The following is a 16,702-nucleotide window of genomic DNA, read 5'->3' as shown; positions in this document are numbered from 1 at the left end:
CACAATTTCAAAGTGAAAAATGGATACTTAAGAATAATAAAGTTAAACATGTTCAATTAACAATTAGCTCCTAATTAAATCAACTCCCATTTGCTCATCAATACCTCATCATTTCTGCCTTTTCAGTCTGGCTCGTTGACTAGCAGGTCAACAATAAAGTGCCCCCCTTTCTCTTCTCTTCTCTCCCATTGGAAAAAGGCCACGGAGTGCCTACGGTATGTTTGGCATTGTGCTCCATACATTCTCTAAATTAAAGGTTAGGGAAACAGTAGCTGAAAAGTCAAGAAAACTACATAAATTTATGTACTTACTGATCAGATCGTACCTAAGTTATAAGCTGTGTAAATGTGGGAGAAAAACCTACTAAGCACAGAACACACAATGAAATTGCACCTTACGGGGAGTGGGGTGGGGTGGGGAACGTAGCTTACGATAGGTAAAAGGCACATATGGTTAAAATTACCCTAGAAAATTGCTTGAATTATCTAGAAAGCATTGGGTTTTCCTTACTATATCAATAAGTCCAATAAACTAGCAGTTCTTCCAATGGTGAAACTCACTACTGTTTTTTTGTAGTAAATAATGTGGTTAGTTGGCATTCAGGACTGTGTTGAATTGAAACAGTGCAACCGAGTTTCCTTTAGCCAAATGCACCTAGATGAATTCACATACATTTTCCAAGCCCCAATGCCAGGCTTCCACCTGCATCCCTCTAACCTTATCAGGATATGTAACTGACTGAAATCAAACCTGTACTCACCAAGAATATTCTCATGACGCATAAGCACAGTTTGGTAGATTTCAGTTTCTCGAAACCAACTAGCTTCTTCCGTGGTGAAAAACACTTTGACAGCCACTTTTTCACCACGCCATTTACCCATCCACACTTCTCCATATCGGCCTTTACCAACTTGCCGAACCATCTGAATCTGTTTGGCAATAGTTCGCTGAACCTTCATAGAAAAAAGTAAAAGGTTTTGAGTTCTTGATGAAAAGAACTAATTAAGACTAAGAAATTGGTCTGACAGCTCAACTCATCAAAAAGCATGGTATATACAACCAACTATCTCTGATGTTATAATTTACAACATTTCAAAAGAAGAAACAATGTATAATATATTCTGAAATAATAAGCTAACAGGTTAGTTAATGTGGCAGAATGTTTGCCAAAATGGCCATACCTCCTTGTCGACACACCCCACTGACTCTCAGCTTGGTCACATGATTTGCATTGGCCAAAAAAGCAATAGCAAATGTGATGTAAGCAAAGACTTTGTCTTCGTGCACTGGGGCTTGTCCATTCTTGGGAACCCTGTGGCCAGTGAACAATACCATGTCACTTGTCAGCCATGCGCATGGACTAGGCCATCCAGCTCAAGATGAGCACGCCCAGAAGAACAACTGCCCAGTAGACAACAGAATCATGAGAAATAATAAATATTTGTTGCTTCAATTAACAAACTTTTGGGGTGGTTTGTTAATGCAGCAAGATCTAACAACAGCTAAAAAATGTTCAACTCATCCTATAAGACCTTACGTGATCTGGCCCCTGCCTAGCTCTTCGGCCTCATCATTCCCTGTAATCGCTGGCCCCATCCCCTTGATTCACCTTATTTCAATTCTTAGAATTCACTCAAGCTCATTCCTGCCTTCAAGTCTTTTGGCATATACAGTTCCCTTTACTTAGAAAACTGAGTTCCTGTATTTATCATAGTTATAATTTCATAATTACTTAGACACAACTGTTTGAATTCAATCTCCTCTCCTCACAGATAACAGGTATTTATTTAGAAAATTACCTAAAATACAAGTGCTATAATAAATATTTGTTGAACGGATGAAAGATATACATTAATTGCTTCCTTTCATTTTCCAACGCATTAGTTGTTGTTCTAATTAAAAAGAACACTATGTTCTGGGTTGGAAATGCAACTCAAATTGGCTAGATTTTGTGCATACCTAAACTGACTGACTTCAAAGATAATTTATAACAGAACCGTTTGTAATTTTTTGTTAGGATTATTAAGGTGTAATTTACATACAAGAAGTTACCCTTTTTGAGTAGAGTTCAATGAGTTTTACACTTACAAATGCATGCAGTCATATAGCCAACGACATCACAATTAAGACAGAATATTTCCATCACCTGAAAAGGTTCCCTTTTGCCTCTGCAGTTAATCTCCTCCTAACCCACTTCTACATCATGGCATCACTGATCTGTTTTCTCTCCTATAGTTTTGCCTTTTCTGGAAATGTAAAATATGTAGTCTTTTGTGCCTAGGTTCTTTCCCTTAACACAAAATGCTTCGGAAACTCATTCATATTGTTGGATCTATCAGTAGTTTGTTCCTTTTTTTTGCTGAGTAGTTTTTCACTATATGAATGTACCACAATATTTTTATCCATGTACCAATTGTTGGACTTTTGGGTTGTTTTAAATTTATCCCTATTATGAATAAAGCTGCTTGAACATTCACATTCAGGTCTTTGTGTGGACATGCTTTCATTTCTCTTATGTAAATACAGAGTAGAAGGATTATTTCTTTGTATGGAAAGCATTGCTTAACTTTTTAATAAGCAAGCTGTTTTCCAAAGTGGCTGTACCATTTTACATTCCCATCAGCAATGAATGATATTTCCAGTTGTTCTATATCCTTTTCTGTACTTGATATCATCAATCTTAGCCTTACCAGTGGGTGTGCACTGGTATCTCAATGTGTTTAATTTGCATGTCCATGACGACTAATGAAGTTGAGCATTTTTTCACGTTTATTTGCCAATTGTATATTTTCTTTGTGGAAGTGTCTGTTCAAATATTTTGTCCATTAAAAAAATTAAGTTGTCTTATTATTGAGTTACACTCTACACATAAATCCTTTATCAGAGATACGTTTTGCAAATATTTTCTCCAAGTCTATGATGTCTTTTTATTTCTCAACAGGGTCTTCTCAAGAGCAGAAGTTTTAAATTTTGACCAAGCCTAGTTTATCATTGAAAAAAAAAAAAATTTTCATGTTTTTTGTGTCATAAGAAATCTTCATTCAACCCAAGGTCATAATGATTTTCTCCAACACTTTCTTCTAGAGGTTTGATGGTTCCACATTGTGTTGATTACAATTACAGCTTTATAATAAGTCCAGAAATTAGACAGTGAGTCCTCCAATTTTGTTCTTTTTCAAAATAGTTTTGGCTCTTCTAGGTCCTTTGCATTTCCATATAAATGTCAGAATCAGCTCAACAATTTCTACCAGAGTTCTCCTCTGGTTTGGATTGAATTTAAACCATGTATCAATTTGAGGGTAACTAAACTCTTAATAGTCTGAGTCCTCTGATTCATAAACAGGATATGTATCTCCATTAATTTAGGTCTTTAATTTCTTTCAGCAATGTTTCATAGTTTTCAGTGTGCAGATCTTTTGTTAAATTTATTCCTAAGAATTTCATGTTTTTGATGCTATTTTAAATATTTTTAAAATTTCACTTCCCAAGTTGACTGACAGTGTATTTAAATTTGATGGATTTTGTACACTGGTCACGTAGTCCATAAGCATGATTGATCGTAGAAGGTTTTTTGTACCTTCCTTGGGCTTTTCTACATAGGCAATCATGTTGCCCACATATAAAGACAGTTTTACTTTAAAATTAGAAATTAGTGTATTTACTTTAACCATAAGCAAGTAAACAATTAAAAACCTATCTGGATACAAAGTGTTTATTATAAGGGCTCTCTCCATCCCTAAATCTGAGTATTTCCATATTTGTAATCCCCTTTAAAATTATTTTGATTAAACTGTGTTTTGGCAAGATAGTATTTCATTAAGCAAAGTGTCCTCTCTATGATGATCAGTGGGAGAAACTTCTCTTTGACTTCAGAAACTAAAACAGTTATACTTCTCCAAACAATTAGTTTAACCTAATAGATGCAAGGAATCTTACATCTGATTCCTCTAGTTGGCTACTAAAATGCTTAGAGCAAAATCTGTGCTCTCTCTCTGGCACTTTTGTAGGAGATCATGACCACATTTTCTTTACTATCCTCATTCTACCTTTCTTGCCTATTATGTTTTTCTCCTTTCCATTTTTCTTATTTTTAACTATTTTGTCTTGCATTATTATATGCATCTTTTTAAATAAGGAGAAAAATTAAAAACGTGTCGAGTAATATTTCCTAGTCTGCATTAACTATGCTGTCCATTATAATAGGAGGCCATGTTCTGTATCAGGATAGCCTGGATGTTTATATGAAATTTCATCTTACCAATAAAGGTAGTCCAGATCCACTACCAGAACTTTGTGACTGATCAATAAGGTCTTTTAACGATTCTCCAACTGGAATAAATGCTTCATCCTGTTCCAAATCACGATTGTAACGACGTCTACTTGAGATGCTCTTACAATAATGCCTTTCAAAAAAGCAGAAAACAATCTATATTAAAATCCTAAAACTATAAATTCTGAGATAAGAAAAAACTGTAATTTCGGTCATCTAAACCATCACTCTTCCTTTGACAGATTCATATGCAAATCGGTCTTATAGGATAATATATCACGTTATAAAATACATCTGGAAATGTAGTTTATGAGGTAGCATTCTATGCACCATGTTGAAATGGAAACATGTCCATAGTGGATTGGCAAGGGGAGAAAAAAGCACCCTTTAAGTGGCATGTAAAGTGTGATCTTACACATAAAAATTTTTAAAAATATGTATTAATAAATGTCTTAAGAGTTGAAAGGATATATAACAAACTGCAAATAATAGTTATTTCTGGAGGGTAGGAATATTTACTTTCTATTTTATATTTCCTGTATTTATACACACGTATTTTTATATCAAAACAAAATAATAGTTAACAACAAAGCTCTTAGAGCTAATAAGTGAATTTAGCAAAGTGGTGAGGCAGTAAGAGCAATACCACAAAATCTTTAGTGATTCTATACACAAGCAGTAAACAACCTGAAGAATAAATCAAGAAAAAAAATTCTACTTGCAATAGTGACTAAAAGAATTAAATATCTAGGAATCAATCTAACCATGGATGTAATGGACTTATACACAAAAACTACAAGACACTACTAAAAGAAATCAAAGAAGACCTAAATGGAAGGACATTCCGTGTTCATGGATTGGAAGACTAAATATCATTAAGCTGTCAATCCTACCCAAAGCAATTTATAATTCAATGTAGTTTCAATAAAAACTCCAACAACCTTCTTTGGAGACAGAATTTATCTGGAAGGGTAACGGGTCCTGAATAGCCTAAGCCATGTTGAAAAAGAATGAAGTTGGAGGACTCACACTTCACCACCTTAAAACTTATTACAAAGCCACAGTAATCAAAACAACATGGCACTGGGAACAAGACAGATATAAAGACCAATGGAATCAAACTGAAAGCTCAGAAACTGACCCTCACATTATAGCCAATTGATTTTGTTGTTGTTGTTGTTGCTGTTGAATTCAGTTTTATTGAAATACATTCACACACCATACAATCATCCATGATATACAATCCACTGTCCACAGTATGATAACATAGTTATGCGTTCATCACCACAATCTATCTCTGAACATTTTCCTCACATCAGAAAGAACCAGAACAATAAAAAATAAAAGTGAAAAAAAAAACACCCAAATCATCCCCCCATCCCACCCCATTTGTCCTTTAGTTTTTATCCCCATTCCTCCACTCATCCATACACTAGATAAAGGGGGTGTGATCCACAAAGTCTGCACAATCACACTGTCACCCCTTGTAATCTACATTATTATATAATTGTCTTCAGGAGTCCAGACTGCTGGGTTGGAGTTTGGTAGTTTCAGGTATTTACTTCTAGCTATTCCAGTACATTAAAGCCTAAGAGGTGTTATCTATATAGTGCATAAGAATGTCCACCAGAGTGACCTCTCGACTCCATTTGGAATCTCTCAGCCACTGAAACCATTTCATCTCATTTTGCATCCCCCTTTTGGTCAAGAAGATACTCTCAGTCGCACGACGCCGGGTCCACATTCATCCCTGGGAGATTCACAACCCTGGGAGTTGGGTCCCACGTAGGGGGGAGTAGCCAATTGATTTTTGACAAGGGGGCAAAGACCACTCAATACTGAAAGACTAGTATCTTCAACAAATGGTGCTGGGAAAATTAGGTCTCCATTTGCCAAAATAAGGAGGAGGACCTTTACCTCACACCATATTAAAAAATCAACTCAAAATGGATCAAAGCCCTCAATGTAAGAGCCAGAACTATCAAACTGCTATTACAAAATGTAGGTAAACATCTTCAGAACCTTGTGGTAGGCAAAGTTTTTTAGACTTTACACCCAAATCACAAGGAACAAAATGAAAAAATAGATAAATGGGACCTCATCAAAATTAAAACTTTTGTGCATCAAAGGACTTTATTATGAAAGTTAAATGACAAGCTACACAATGGGAGAAAGTATTTGTAAACCACATATCTGATAAAGGATTAATACACAGATTATATAAAGAAATCCTTCAACTTAACACCAAAAAGACTAACAATCCAATTAAAAGGAGCAAAACACCTGAATAGACATTTCTCCAAAGAAGATACACAAATGGCCAGAAAGCACGTGAAAGATGTTCAGCATCATTTGCCGTCAGGGAAATGCAAATCAAAACCACAATTGGTATACTATTTTACACTCATTAGAATGACCTCTATTTAAAAAACCAGAAAATTACAAGTGTTGAAGAGGATGCAGAGAAATAGGAACACCTGCTCATTGCTGGTGACAATGTAGAATGCTAACAGTTCGGCGGTTCCTCACCTCAGAAAGTTATATATAGAATTACTGTATGACTTGGCAATCCCACTAATAGGTATATAGTCAAAAGATTTGAAAGCAGGGACTCAAACAGATATTTGCACACCGATGTTCATAATGGCATTATTCACAACTGCCAAAAGATGGAAGCAACCCAAGCGCCCATCAACCAATGAATGGTATACATATAATGGGATATATTCAGCCGTAAAAAGGAATGAAGTTTTGATAAATGTGACAACATGGATGAACCTTGAAGACATCATGTTGAGTAAAATAAGCCAAACAGGACACATATTGCGTATCTCACTGACATGAAATAATTCAAATAAGCAAGCTCATACAGTCAGAATCTAGAATATAGACTACCAGGGGATGGGTGGGGATAGGGAATGGGAAGCTGGGCTTAAAATGTAAAGGTCCCTATTTGGAACGATGGAAATGTTTTGGTAATGGATGGTGGTGATGGTAGTACAACATTGTTAACATAATTAACAGCACTGAGATATATATCTGAATGGGGTTAAAAGGGGAAATATCAGGTTTTATATATGACAATACAATAAAAAATTGAAAAGAAAATCTATGGAACTGCACTACACAAAGAGTGAACCCTAAGTGAAACCATGTAATACAGTTAATAGTACAACCATAAACCTGTGCTATCAATTGCAAAAAATGTTCACACTGATACAATGTGTTAATAATAAGGTGGTATGTGGGAATCCTCCATTTTATCCATGGTTTGTTCTGTAAAACCGCAACTTCTCTAAAAAAAGGTAAAACAAAAAACAAACAAAAAAACTACCCACCACCAAAACAAAACAGAACAGAAAAGGTATTTCCAATTTGAAAAAAAGAGAAAAGGAGTTTATGAAAAAGAAATCAAATAGGGTCTCAGTAATTCATTGTATTTCTGAAGACCTCTCATTTTAAAACTTCAAATTATGAACTATTTCAAACATACATGAATTCGATTAATTCAATTTGTACCCATGTGGACATCATGTAAATTTAACAAATATAAAGATTATACTATATTTACTTTAAATATATTTTAAATGAATAAATGTCATAGAAATATTTGAAGCTCCAACCATTTCCCTCCTTAGAGACAATCACTGTCCTGAAGGTGGGTTTATTTATACTTTTATTATACATATGGTACTGGTTTTGATGTAGTATGCCCCTCAAAATGCCATTATCTTTGATGCAGCCTTGTGTGGGCAGGAAACGTATTGGTGTTGATTGGGTTGGAGACTTTTGATTGGATGTTTCCGTGGAGATATGATCACTCAACTGTGGGTGACATCTTTCACTGGATAATTTCTATGGATGTGTAGTCCTGCTCATTCAGCATGGGCCTTGATTAGTTTACCGGAGCACTATATAAACTTGGAGAGAAGGAGTGAGCTTGCTACAGCTAAGAGGGACATTTGAAGAACGCACAGGAGCTGAGAGAGGAAGTGCAGTTTACAGAGACATTTTGGAGACAGCCTTTGAAAGCAGACTTTTGCTCTGGAGAAGCTAAGAGAGGACAAACGCCCCAAGAGCAACTGAAAGTGACATTTTGGAGAGAAGCTGAAGCCTAGAGAGGAACGTCCTGGGAGAAAGCCATTTTGAAACTAGAGCTCCGGAGCAGACGCCAGCCATGTGCCTTCCCAGCTAAGAGACGTTTTCCGGATACCACTGGCCATCCTCTAGTGAAGGTGGATGCCTTACCAATTGCTGATGCCTTACCTTGGACACGTTATGGCCTTAAGACTGTTAACTGTGTAACCAAATAAACCCTCTTTATAAAAGCCAATCCATTTCTGGTGTTTTGCATTCTGGCAGCATTAGCAAACTAGAACACATACATATATTCATAACAACACAGTTTTTCTGTATAAACATTTACATAAATGGTATCTATTGTGTATTAATAACTTGCAACTTGCTTTTAAAAAACTCCTTATGTTTTACATAGTTATCTATGTTGATACATGTAAAAAAAACCCAAGAGCTCATTTTTAAGGATGCTGAGCATGCCAGGCAATGTTCATGCATTGACTTATTGCATCTTTACAAAATCTCTAAGAGATAAGGAGTATTGGTCCCATTTTACAAACATGGAAACGATGGTGAAGAGGTTTATCACTAGCCCTGGGTCACACAACTAGCCTACTGGTAAAACGGGAGGCCAAACCCAGAGGCCTGGATCTGGAGTTCTTGGTCTTGGCTGGCACCATTGTGTCAGGGGAACAACTGAAATGGTATCTAATGTTCCTGCTATGAATTTACCACAACTTGCCTAAGGACAACCAAGTTTTCAGTTATTTCCAAATGTCTGCCATATGTACAAGGCTGCAACAAACATTCGTGTGCCTGTCTCCTTGTGAAATGCATGAGAATGTCTTCAAGGAAATCACCAAATTGTTCTCCAAAGTGGAATGATTTATACACCTACCAAAAGCATAATATCAGAACGTTCATTTCTCCACATTCCAACCAAAACCTAGACTTGTCATATTTTTAGACTTTGGCAAACCTAAAGGGTATAAAATAGTACTTTGTTTCAATTTGCCTTCCCCTGACTACTAGTAAGGTTGAATGTATTTCTCAAATACTTACTGTCATTCAGTTGTTTCTCTTTTCTGTGAACTGCCTGTTCATATTCTTTGCACATTATGCTACTGGAGTATTTTATTCTTTTCTTATTATTGATTTGTAAGAGTTCTTTATATACTTTGGATACTAAATCTTTGATGGTAATCTCTCAGTCTGTGATTGCCAGTCACTCTGTTTATGGTGTCTTTCATGTCAGCTTCTAACTTTCATGTAGGCAAGTTTATCAGTCTTCTACTTTTTGATATGTGCTTCTGGGTCTTTAAGAAACCCTTCCCAACCCTAACGTCATGAACATATTCTCAAGGTTCTAAAGTTTTGATTTTCTCCTCTAGTCCTTTAATCAGTTTAGAACTTATAGACTAGGATCTAATTTGACTTGTTTTTCATATATACTTGACCATTTTATGATTACAATTTTAAATTTTTATATGGGAACTTGACTCATATGGCTTAAAATTCAAAAGGCACAAAAGGATATACATTAGAAAAATACTCCTCCCACTCCTATACACAAATCATCCACTTTTCTTCCCTAGAAGGAACTTGGAACCGGGTAATCTGCTGGATTCAAACAAAAACATAAATGCTCGTGTTCATCTCCCCCACTAGGTTTTATTTCCAGAAATGGTACATCCCATAGGTACTGTTCTTCATCCTGCTTTTTCACTTAGCAATACATCTGGGGAATCATTCCACAGCAGTACATAAAGAGCTTCCTTTTTCTTTCATAGCTAAATGATATTCCACTGTATGGCTGTACCATTATAAAGTTAACCATTCCTCTAACAATAACACTTAGATTGATTTTTTTTAATTTTATTGAGACATATTTACACACCACACAAACCAACCAAAGTATACTATTACTGGCTCACAGTATCATCACATAGTTGTGCATACATCCCCACGATCAATTGTAGAATGTTTTCATTACTCCAGAACAGAATAAGAATAAAAAATAAAACTCAAATCCTCTCATATCCCTTATCCCTGTTCCAGGTTTGCTAGAGCTGCTCTTATGCAAAAATATCAGCAATAGATTGGCTTTTATAAAAGGGATTTATTAGGTTACAAATTTAGAGTTCTAAGGCCATGAAAGTATCCAAACTAAGGCATCAACAAGAGGATACCTTCACTGACGAATGGCTGATGGCTTCCAGAACACCTCTCTCAGCTGGGAAGGCACATGGCTGGCAGCGTCTGCTGGTCCTTCGCTCCTGGGTGTATTTCAAAATGGCTTTCTCCAAAATATCTCTGGGCTTCTGTCTTCGCTCCTCTCTCTCATCTCCTGTGTGTCCTTGCTTCTTTCTCCCAGGGCGTTTCTCTCTAAGCATCTGGCGGTTCTCTATTAGCTCTGGGGCAAACTCTGGGCTTCATCTTTTAGCTCAGCATCTCCAAACGTCTTTCTGTCTGCATCTCCAAGCATCTCCAAGCAGCAGTAAGCATGTGGGTCGGCTTTTAAGTTCTCTTAAGTAATCCAGTGAACCAATCAAGACCCACCCATTCCATACCTCTCCAGAAATAATTCAAAGTTTTCACCCACAATTGAGTGGGTCACATCGCATGGAAACAACCTAATCCAAATAGCCCATAAAACTGGATTAAAAGAACATGTCTTTTGTGGGGGACATAATATATCCAAACTGGCACACTCCTCCTATTATTGTCCCATAGTATCGGTGTAGTACATTTGTTACTGTTGATGAAAGAATATTAAAATATTACTATTAACTATAGTCCACAGTTTGCAATAGCTATGTTTTTTCTCATATACCCCTCATTTACTTTTTTTTACATTTGTAAAATGTAAAAGTTTGTAATAGTTCATGCAAGAATTTTATTTACATTTTTAGTGTTAATCAGTGATATACATGACTTTAAACAACTATTTTCAATCAAATTCACCTAGAATACGGCACTATTACTTGTAATCCCAATAACAAACTACCATTACCATTATCGATTTCCAGTTAAGTTCAATCTTGTTAACAATTCTGAACGTAGTAGCTTACCATTCCCCCTTCTCTAGCTTGTCTATCTCTAGGTATCTTATAGTATACATTTTAAGACTCTGAATTTACATGTTCTAGGTAGTTCATATTAATGAAATCATACATGTCCTTTTGTGTCTGGCTTATTTCATTCAGTATTATGTCCTCAAGGTTCACCCATGTTGTCACATGCTTTAGGACCTCATTCCCTCTTACTGCTGCATAATATTACATCATATGTATACACTACATTTTATTTATCTTTTGATAATCTTTTGATTATCTTCTGATGGACCCTTGGATTGTTTCCATCTTTTGGCAATTGTGAATAATGCCGCTATGAACACTGTCTGGTCATGTCCCTACTTTTAGATCTTCTGGGTATAAACCAAGTAGCAGAATTGCTGGGTGGTAGGGCAACTACACATTTAGGTTTCTGAGGAACTGCCAAATGTCTTCCACGGTGGCTGTACCATTTTACACTTCCACCAGCAATGAATAAGTGTCCCTATTTCTCCACATCCTCTCCAACATTTGTAGTTTCCTGTTTGTTTAATAGCAGCCATTCTTATATGTATGAGATATCTCATTGTGATTTTGATTTGCATTACCCTAATAATTAACGAAGAACATTTTTTCGTCTGCTTTTTAGCCATTTGTATTATTTCCTCTTTGTAAAAATCTCTATTCATATCTTTTGCCCATTTTATAATTGGGTTGTTGTCCTTTCATTGTTGCGTTGTAGGATTTCTCTACATATACTGGATATCAAACCCTTACATTTATAGATTGAGAGCCATACTATCATGAATGTAAATCAGATTTCAGAGGAACCAATTTGCATATACATCTAAACTGGAGGATCAGAAAAAGTCATCAGAAAAAAGTGAAACAAAGTATTACTGAGGTTAGTAAAAGAGACTGAGCTTACTATTTTGAAAGATATACCCTTCTTTAACTTTATTCCTATCAGTTCATGGTTTGTTATGGACAGCAACTTGTGACTTGTTGAAGCTGAGCTAAATGTGAATGAAAAACTCAAATCACTAATTCTGAAAATCTGATCAATAATGGATCTTCATGTGGGCAAAGATAGCACATAAAATCCAAAAGCTAAATAAACAAGGCAGTCATGAAGATCCCTGTGATACTGGTTTAAAACTGTGAAAGAAGCCTAAAAGACCCATTCTTGGGTCTGTGTACGTAAATACATAATGGCTGTAGGTCAGTCACTGAAAGAACCTAAATTTCCATCAATAGAGTACTAAAATTAGAAAGTAAACCTAAAACAGAATCCTATGTAGTTAAATACTGCTATGGATAATTTCTAAGATAGTTTGGAGAGGGTGAGAGAAAAAAAGCAAGCTATAGAATAAAAGTCATGGAATTATCTCATTTTAAAAACAAATGTAATGCACTTTTATAGGTACATTTACAGATAGACATAAAAACATTGTAAAACTTAAAAATAAATTATACAAATGTAAAATACTTACATACAGACAAATTAAAATAGGAACCATTCCCAACAACTTTTCAGTCCCCTGTGGACATGATATTCAGGAGGGGTGAACCTCTCATGTTTACTGTTGTAACCTACTGGATTGCTGAACCTTTTCCACAATAGAACGCATTACTATTGTAATCTTAAAATCCAATACAAATCATTTAGAAACATTTAAAATGACAATGGTTGAGGGGAAGACAAAAATTAAGAAAATAGTTTTGAGATTCAATTGAAAAACAAAGAAACAAAAATATTAGAGTAGTAAGCTATACTAAAATTTTTACAACAAAGCAAAACTTAAAAACCAAATGGTGGTCAAACTTAGCAACTGTCTTCTAAAATTATGCTTAAATACAAATAACTATGAAGACTCAAATAACTGAAGAGCTATATTTTTGGTTTCTTGGGACAAGTTTTGAAAATTCAGATATAAGAAAATTCAATATTCCATAAATAAAAAAATCATAAGCACTCAGGAACATACAATAAGTAGAAACTGTGTTCAGTTAATTGCTTGGTAGTGATTTCCTCTTTTCCCTAATGAAAACTCTCATCTAGTCAAATAGAGGAGAAATAATCATAGAATACAAGTTAATAGCTTTTGAACTGCATACAGAGATCAGTGGTTTCTGTCCACTGGATTTAAGACGAACTGTCAGTATTCTAATATTCAACAAAATATTTTAAATATCTTTCATCTTTCAAGGATATTCTTAGGTATTTCCACTGAATTCCTAATACCTAATAATAGTTGTTAAATAAATAAACTGAATATTCAAATTCCCCACCAAAAATAAGTATCTTCTTACTTGTAACAAAAGCAGCTAGAGAAGATGATCATAGCAATTATGCAGACTGCCATAGAAATGAGCACAACCAGCCATCGAATGCTGCCATCAAAAAATGGACCTGAAAATGGAAATAAACATGTTATCTTTCTATTGCATCCTATTAAAGGGGAGGGAGGCTGCAGCGTTAAATTCTAGATAGTTTGCTTATTGTTAAAATCAGAGAAAACACTTTATTGAGAATCATTCTCAGACTTTTCTCTACTAACCTACCTATAACAACAGGGGGCAGTGTAGGTTGTAGATACTGGTTACATAAATTGGTCCGACAACATTCTATCGTCCTTCGTAGCTGAGCTTTTGGTGAATCCTAGAGAAGAGCAATGACAAAATTAGAGATGGCTTACTATATTTAATTAATGGCATAATAAATTAAATTGATGAATTTTTAAAATATTCATAATATACAATTTCTAATTCAGTGAGTGAAAAGGACCTGCAAATTTTGTATGTAAGTATCATTGAAAATTTACCATAATTTCTGCTGAGATATTGTTATAAAGACTGGAAAATACTTTTTCTAAAGGAAAACATTTATGTAGGTGGTGTGGTAGAATTACAGACAAAAGTTTGTTTTCCATCCCAAAATTTGGTATACCTTAATAAATTATTATTTAGTTGTTTTTAGTATGAAAATAATTGAAGTCATGAGATGTTTTCCTAAACAACACGGATTAGTAATAAAGTAATTTTATTACAATCATAAACTAGTATAAGTATGATCTCACAATAATACTGAGTTTTAGGACAGACGAGACTTATGAGTAGACTAAGGTGGTCCTGTAGGGTAGAACATAATTTAGATTCTACATAACAATGTGGAAATTAATGAACTTGAAGCAGAAGCAAGATGAAGCACATTTAGGTGAGGTAAAAAGCAAAATATGGAAACAGTATTCCTGAGAGTAAAATGACCACCAACTAGATGAGTGACGTGTCCCTGGCAGACAAGAAAACTGGCACACAGAAATCAACAACTATGTAGAAAGTTTTATTTGATTTAATCTGAAGGCTGACATTTCAGCACTACCTGGGAGAAATGCCATTCTGAACCAAAATATTAATGGAAAATAATTGTTACTGTCAAAGTGGCAAGAATATAAGCTGAAATTGACCATGTTAACCTTAAATATGAGATGGCCAGAAAGGAAAAGCCTTGGTATAATTTTAAAAAGGTGAATATGAGTGTATGATTTGAGATTCTGTCAGGGGAGATGGATCACGCACTTGGAAACCTTCAAAAGCATAGTTTTTCTTTTTTAACTGAATTTTATTAATTTTTAATAATTTAATTTTAAATGATCAGGAGGAGAAAAATAAAAATACATTAGGAGTTACACTGGCAACTCTGAAATAATCCCAGATCTAGAGACAATTTACATGGAGAATGGGATGAAGGGCACATGACTAAAGATGGATAAGACATGCAAGCATCCAAGAATAGTGTCAGGAAGGCTAAAGTTCAGAGCTTAGACTTCCAGAAAGGGCAAAGAAAGGGTTTTTTTTTTGGCAGTGCTTAGAGAACGACTACCACACAATGGATCTATTGCTTACATATTAGTGCTAATGGAGAACAAGGAGAACGTACAATTCTTCAACTCCTGTTTTGTTTCTGTGTTCTCTTTCAAAGATGATTATAGGAATGAAGACAACAGAACATTAGCCAGTGAGAATTAATGCCTCATATGTACGATGAGATCCAATGTTTGTGGCATTCTGTATGAGTTCATATATTCTAGCTTAAGTGAATCATCTATATATCCCAGGAAGATAAGGACATTTGTAAAGGCGATGGCTAAAAAACAGGTGTGATTCAGGGATTATAGAAACAAGGAGTGCTGGAAACTAGATAGCGGAATGTCATATTCCTTTTCTTTAAAGGGAAACGAAAGTAAACTTGGCCAGCAACAGATTGGAGGCAGCATGGCATGCTGAAAAACACAAGGGCTTTGGAATCAAATAGCTTAAATCCCAGCTCTGCCACTTATTAATTTTGTAACCTTGAACAACTAACTTACTTCTCTCTGGGGTTTTGTTTCCTCTGCTAAGAAATGAAAAATAAAATATCTGCCTTACAGAGTGACTGGAAGGAAACTGAGGCAGAAATATACCAAGTATCTAGCATATTACATATAAATAATTCATTACATTAATAACTCTTCCTCTGGTAAGCCTGACACTGATGTCAGAGAAGATTCTAGAATAAACCAATAAAGTTTGTAAATACCTAGAAGACTCAATGTGGCTTCACTAAGAATAAACAGTATTGGACTCCCCTCTCAGCTTTCTTTCACAGATAATTCTGTATCTGGCAAAAGTCAGGTTTGATTAGATTATGGAGCTTGGTGATACACACTTTCCCTTTTCTGCACTCCCCTCCACCTCCATGCCCCACCCAAGTCAATATTTATCTCCAGATTTATATGGGGAAAAAAATCCTTATAGGGGAAAAATTCACAAAATAGGAGATTCTGACTTAAACATATTTAGTGAGCTTGGGGGGAAAGAGGTGGTACACGAAATAGGAAAAAGGAAGGTCAAATCACAGGGAATGGATCTGAGGCATCTGAGAAATAATTTATCCTACTGGAAGAAACAGAGTAAACTGGATTTACCAATAGAGATTGGGAGTTGGGGAAAAAATCAAGGTTTGGGCAAAGCATGGTGATTATCACTGAATCTGTTCTGATCCAAACATGGAGGAAAATAGCTTAGGATAAAACCAAAATTGATTAGTGATAAAATCACTTAGGTAATGATCTCGAAATTTCTTTGCTTGTATAATCCCTAAAAGAACTCTGAAAAGCAGTGTACTCCCTCATATACTTTTAAGCTGACATCTAAAACTTTTCATCACAAATTTAAATACCTACAAATGACATACTAATAATTTTTGGCCAATTAATAAATAATGACTTTTTAAATTGGAACTGTTACATCGTTTTTAAAT

At 35.2% G+C, this 16,702-nt stretch overlaps 1 protein-coding gene across 3 annotated transcripts in view; it reads right to left on the bottom strand.

The window, feature by feature from the left end:
* The window catches only part of BMPR1A (bone morphogenetic protein receptor type 1A), a 155,426-nt gene that overhangs the window by 10,153 nt on the left and 128,571 nt on the right, over positions 1-16,702 (bottom strand). For all 3 annotated transcript variants that reach the window (XM_037804100.1, XM_037804098.1, XM_037804099.1), the window contains 4 exons: positions 13,966-14,062; positions 13,714-13,813; positions 4,259-4,403; positions 761-953 (listed from right to left, as the gene is read on the bottom strand). In XM_037804100.1, the coding sequence (XP_037660028.1) occupies positions 761-953; positions 4,259-4,403; positions 13,714-13,813; positions 13,966-14,062 (535 nt within the window). The remainder of the gene's footprint in view (positions 1-760; positions 954-4,258; positions 4,404-13,713; positions 13,814-13,965; positions 14,063-16,702) is intronic.

The sequence above is a fragment of the Choloepus didactylus genome, chromosome 15 (assembly GCF_015220235.1).
Source record: "Choloepus didactylus isolate mChoDid1 chromosome 15, mChoDid1.pri, whole genome shotgun sequence".
In the NCBI taxonomy this organism is placed as follows: domain Eukaryota; kingdom Metazoa; phylum Chordata; class Mammalia; order Pilosa; family Megalonychidae; genus Choloepus; species Choloepus didactylus.
Note: the sequence above shows the minus strand (reverse complement) of the source record. Positions and strands in the feature narration are given on the sequence as shown.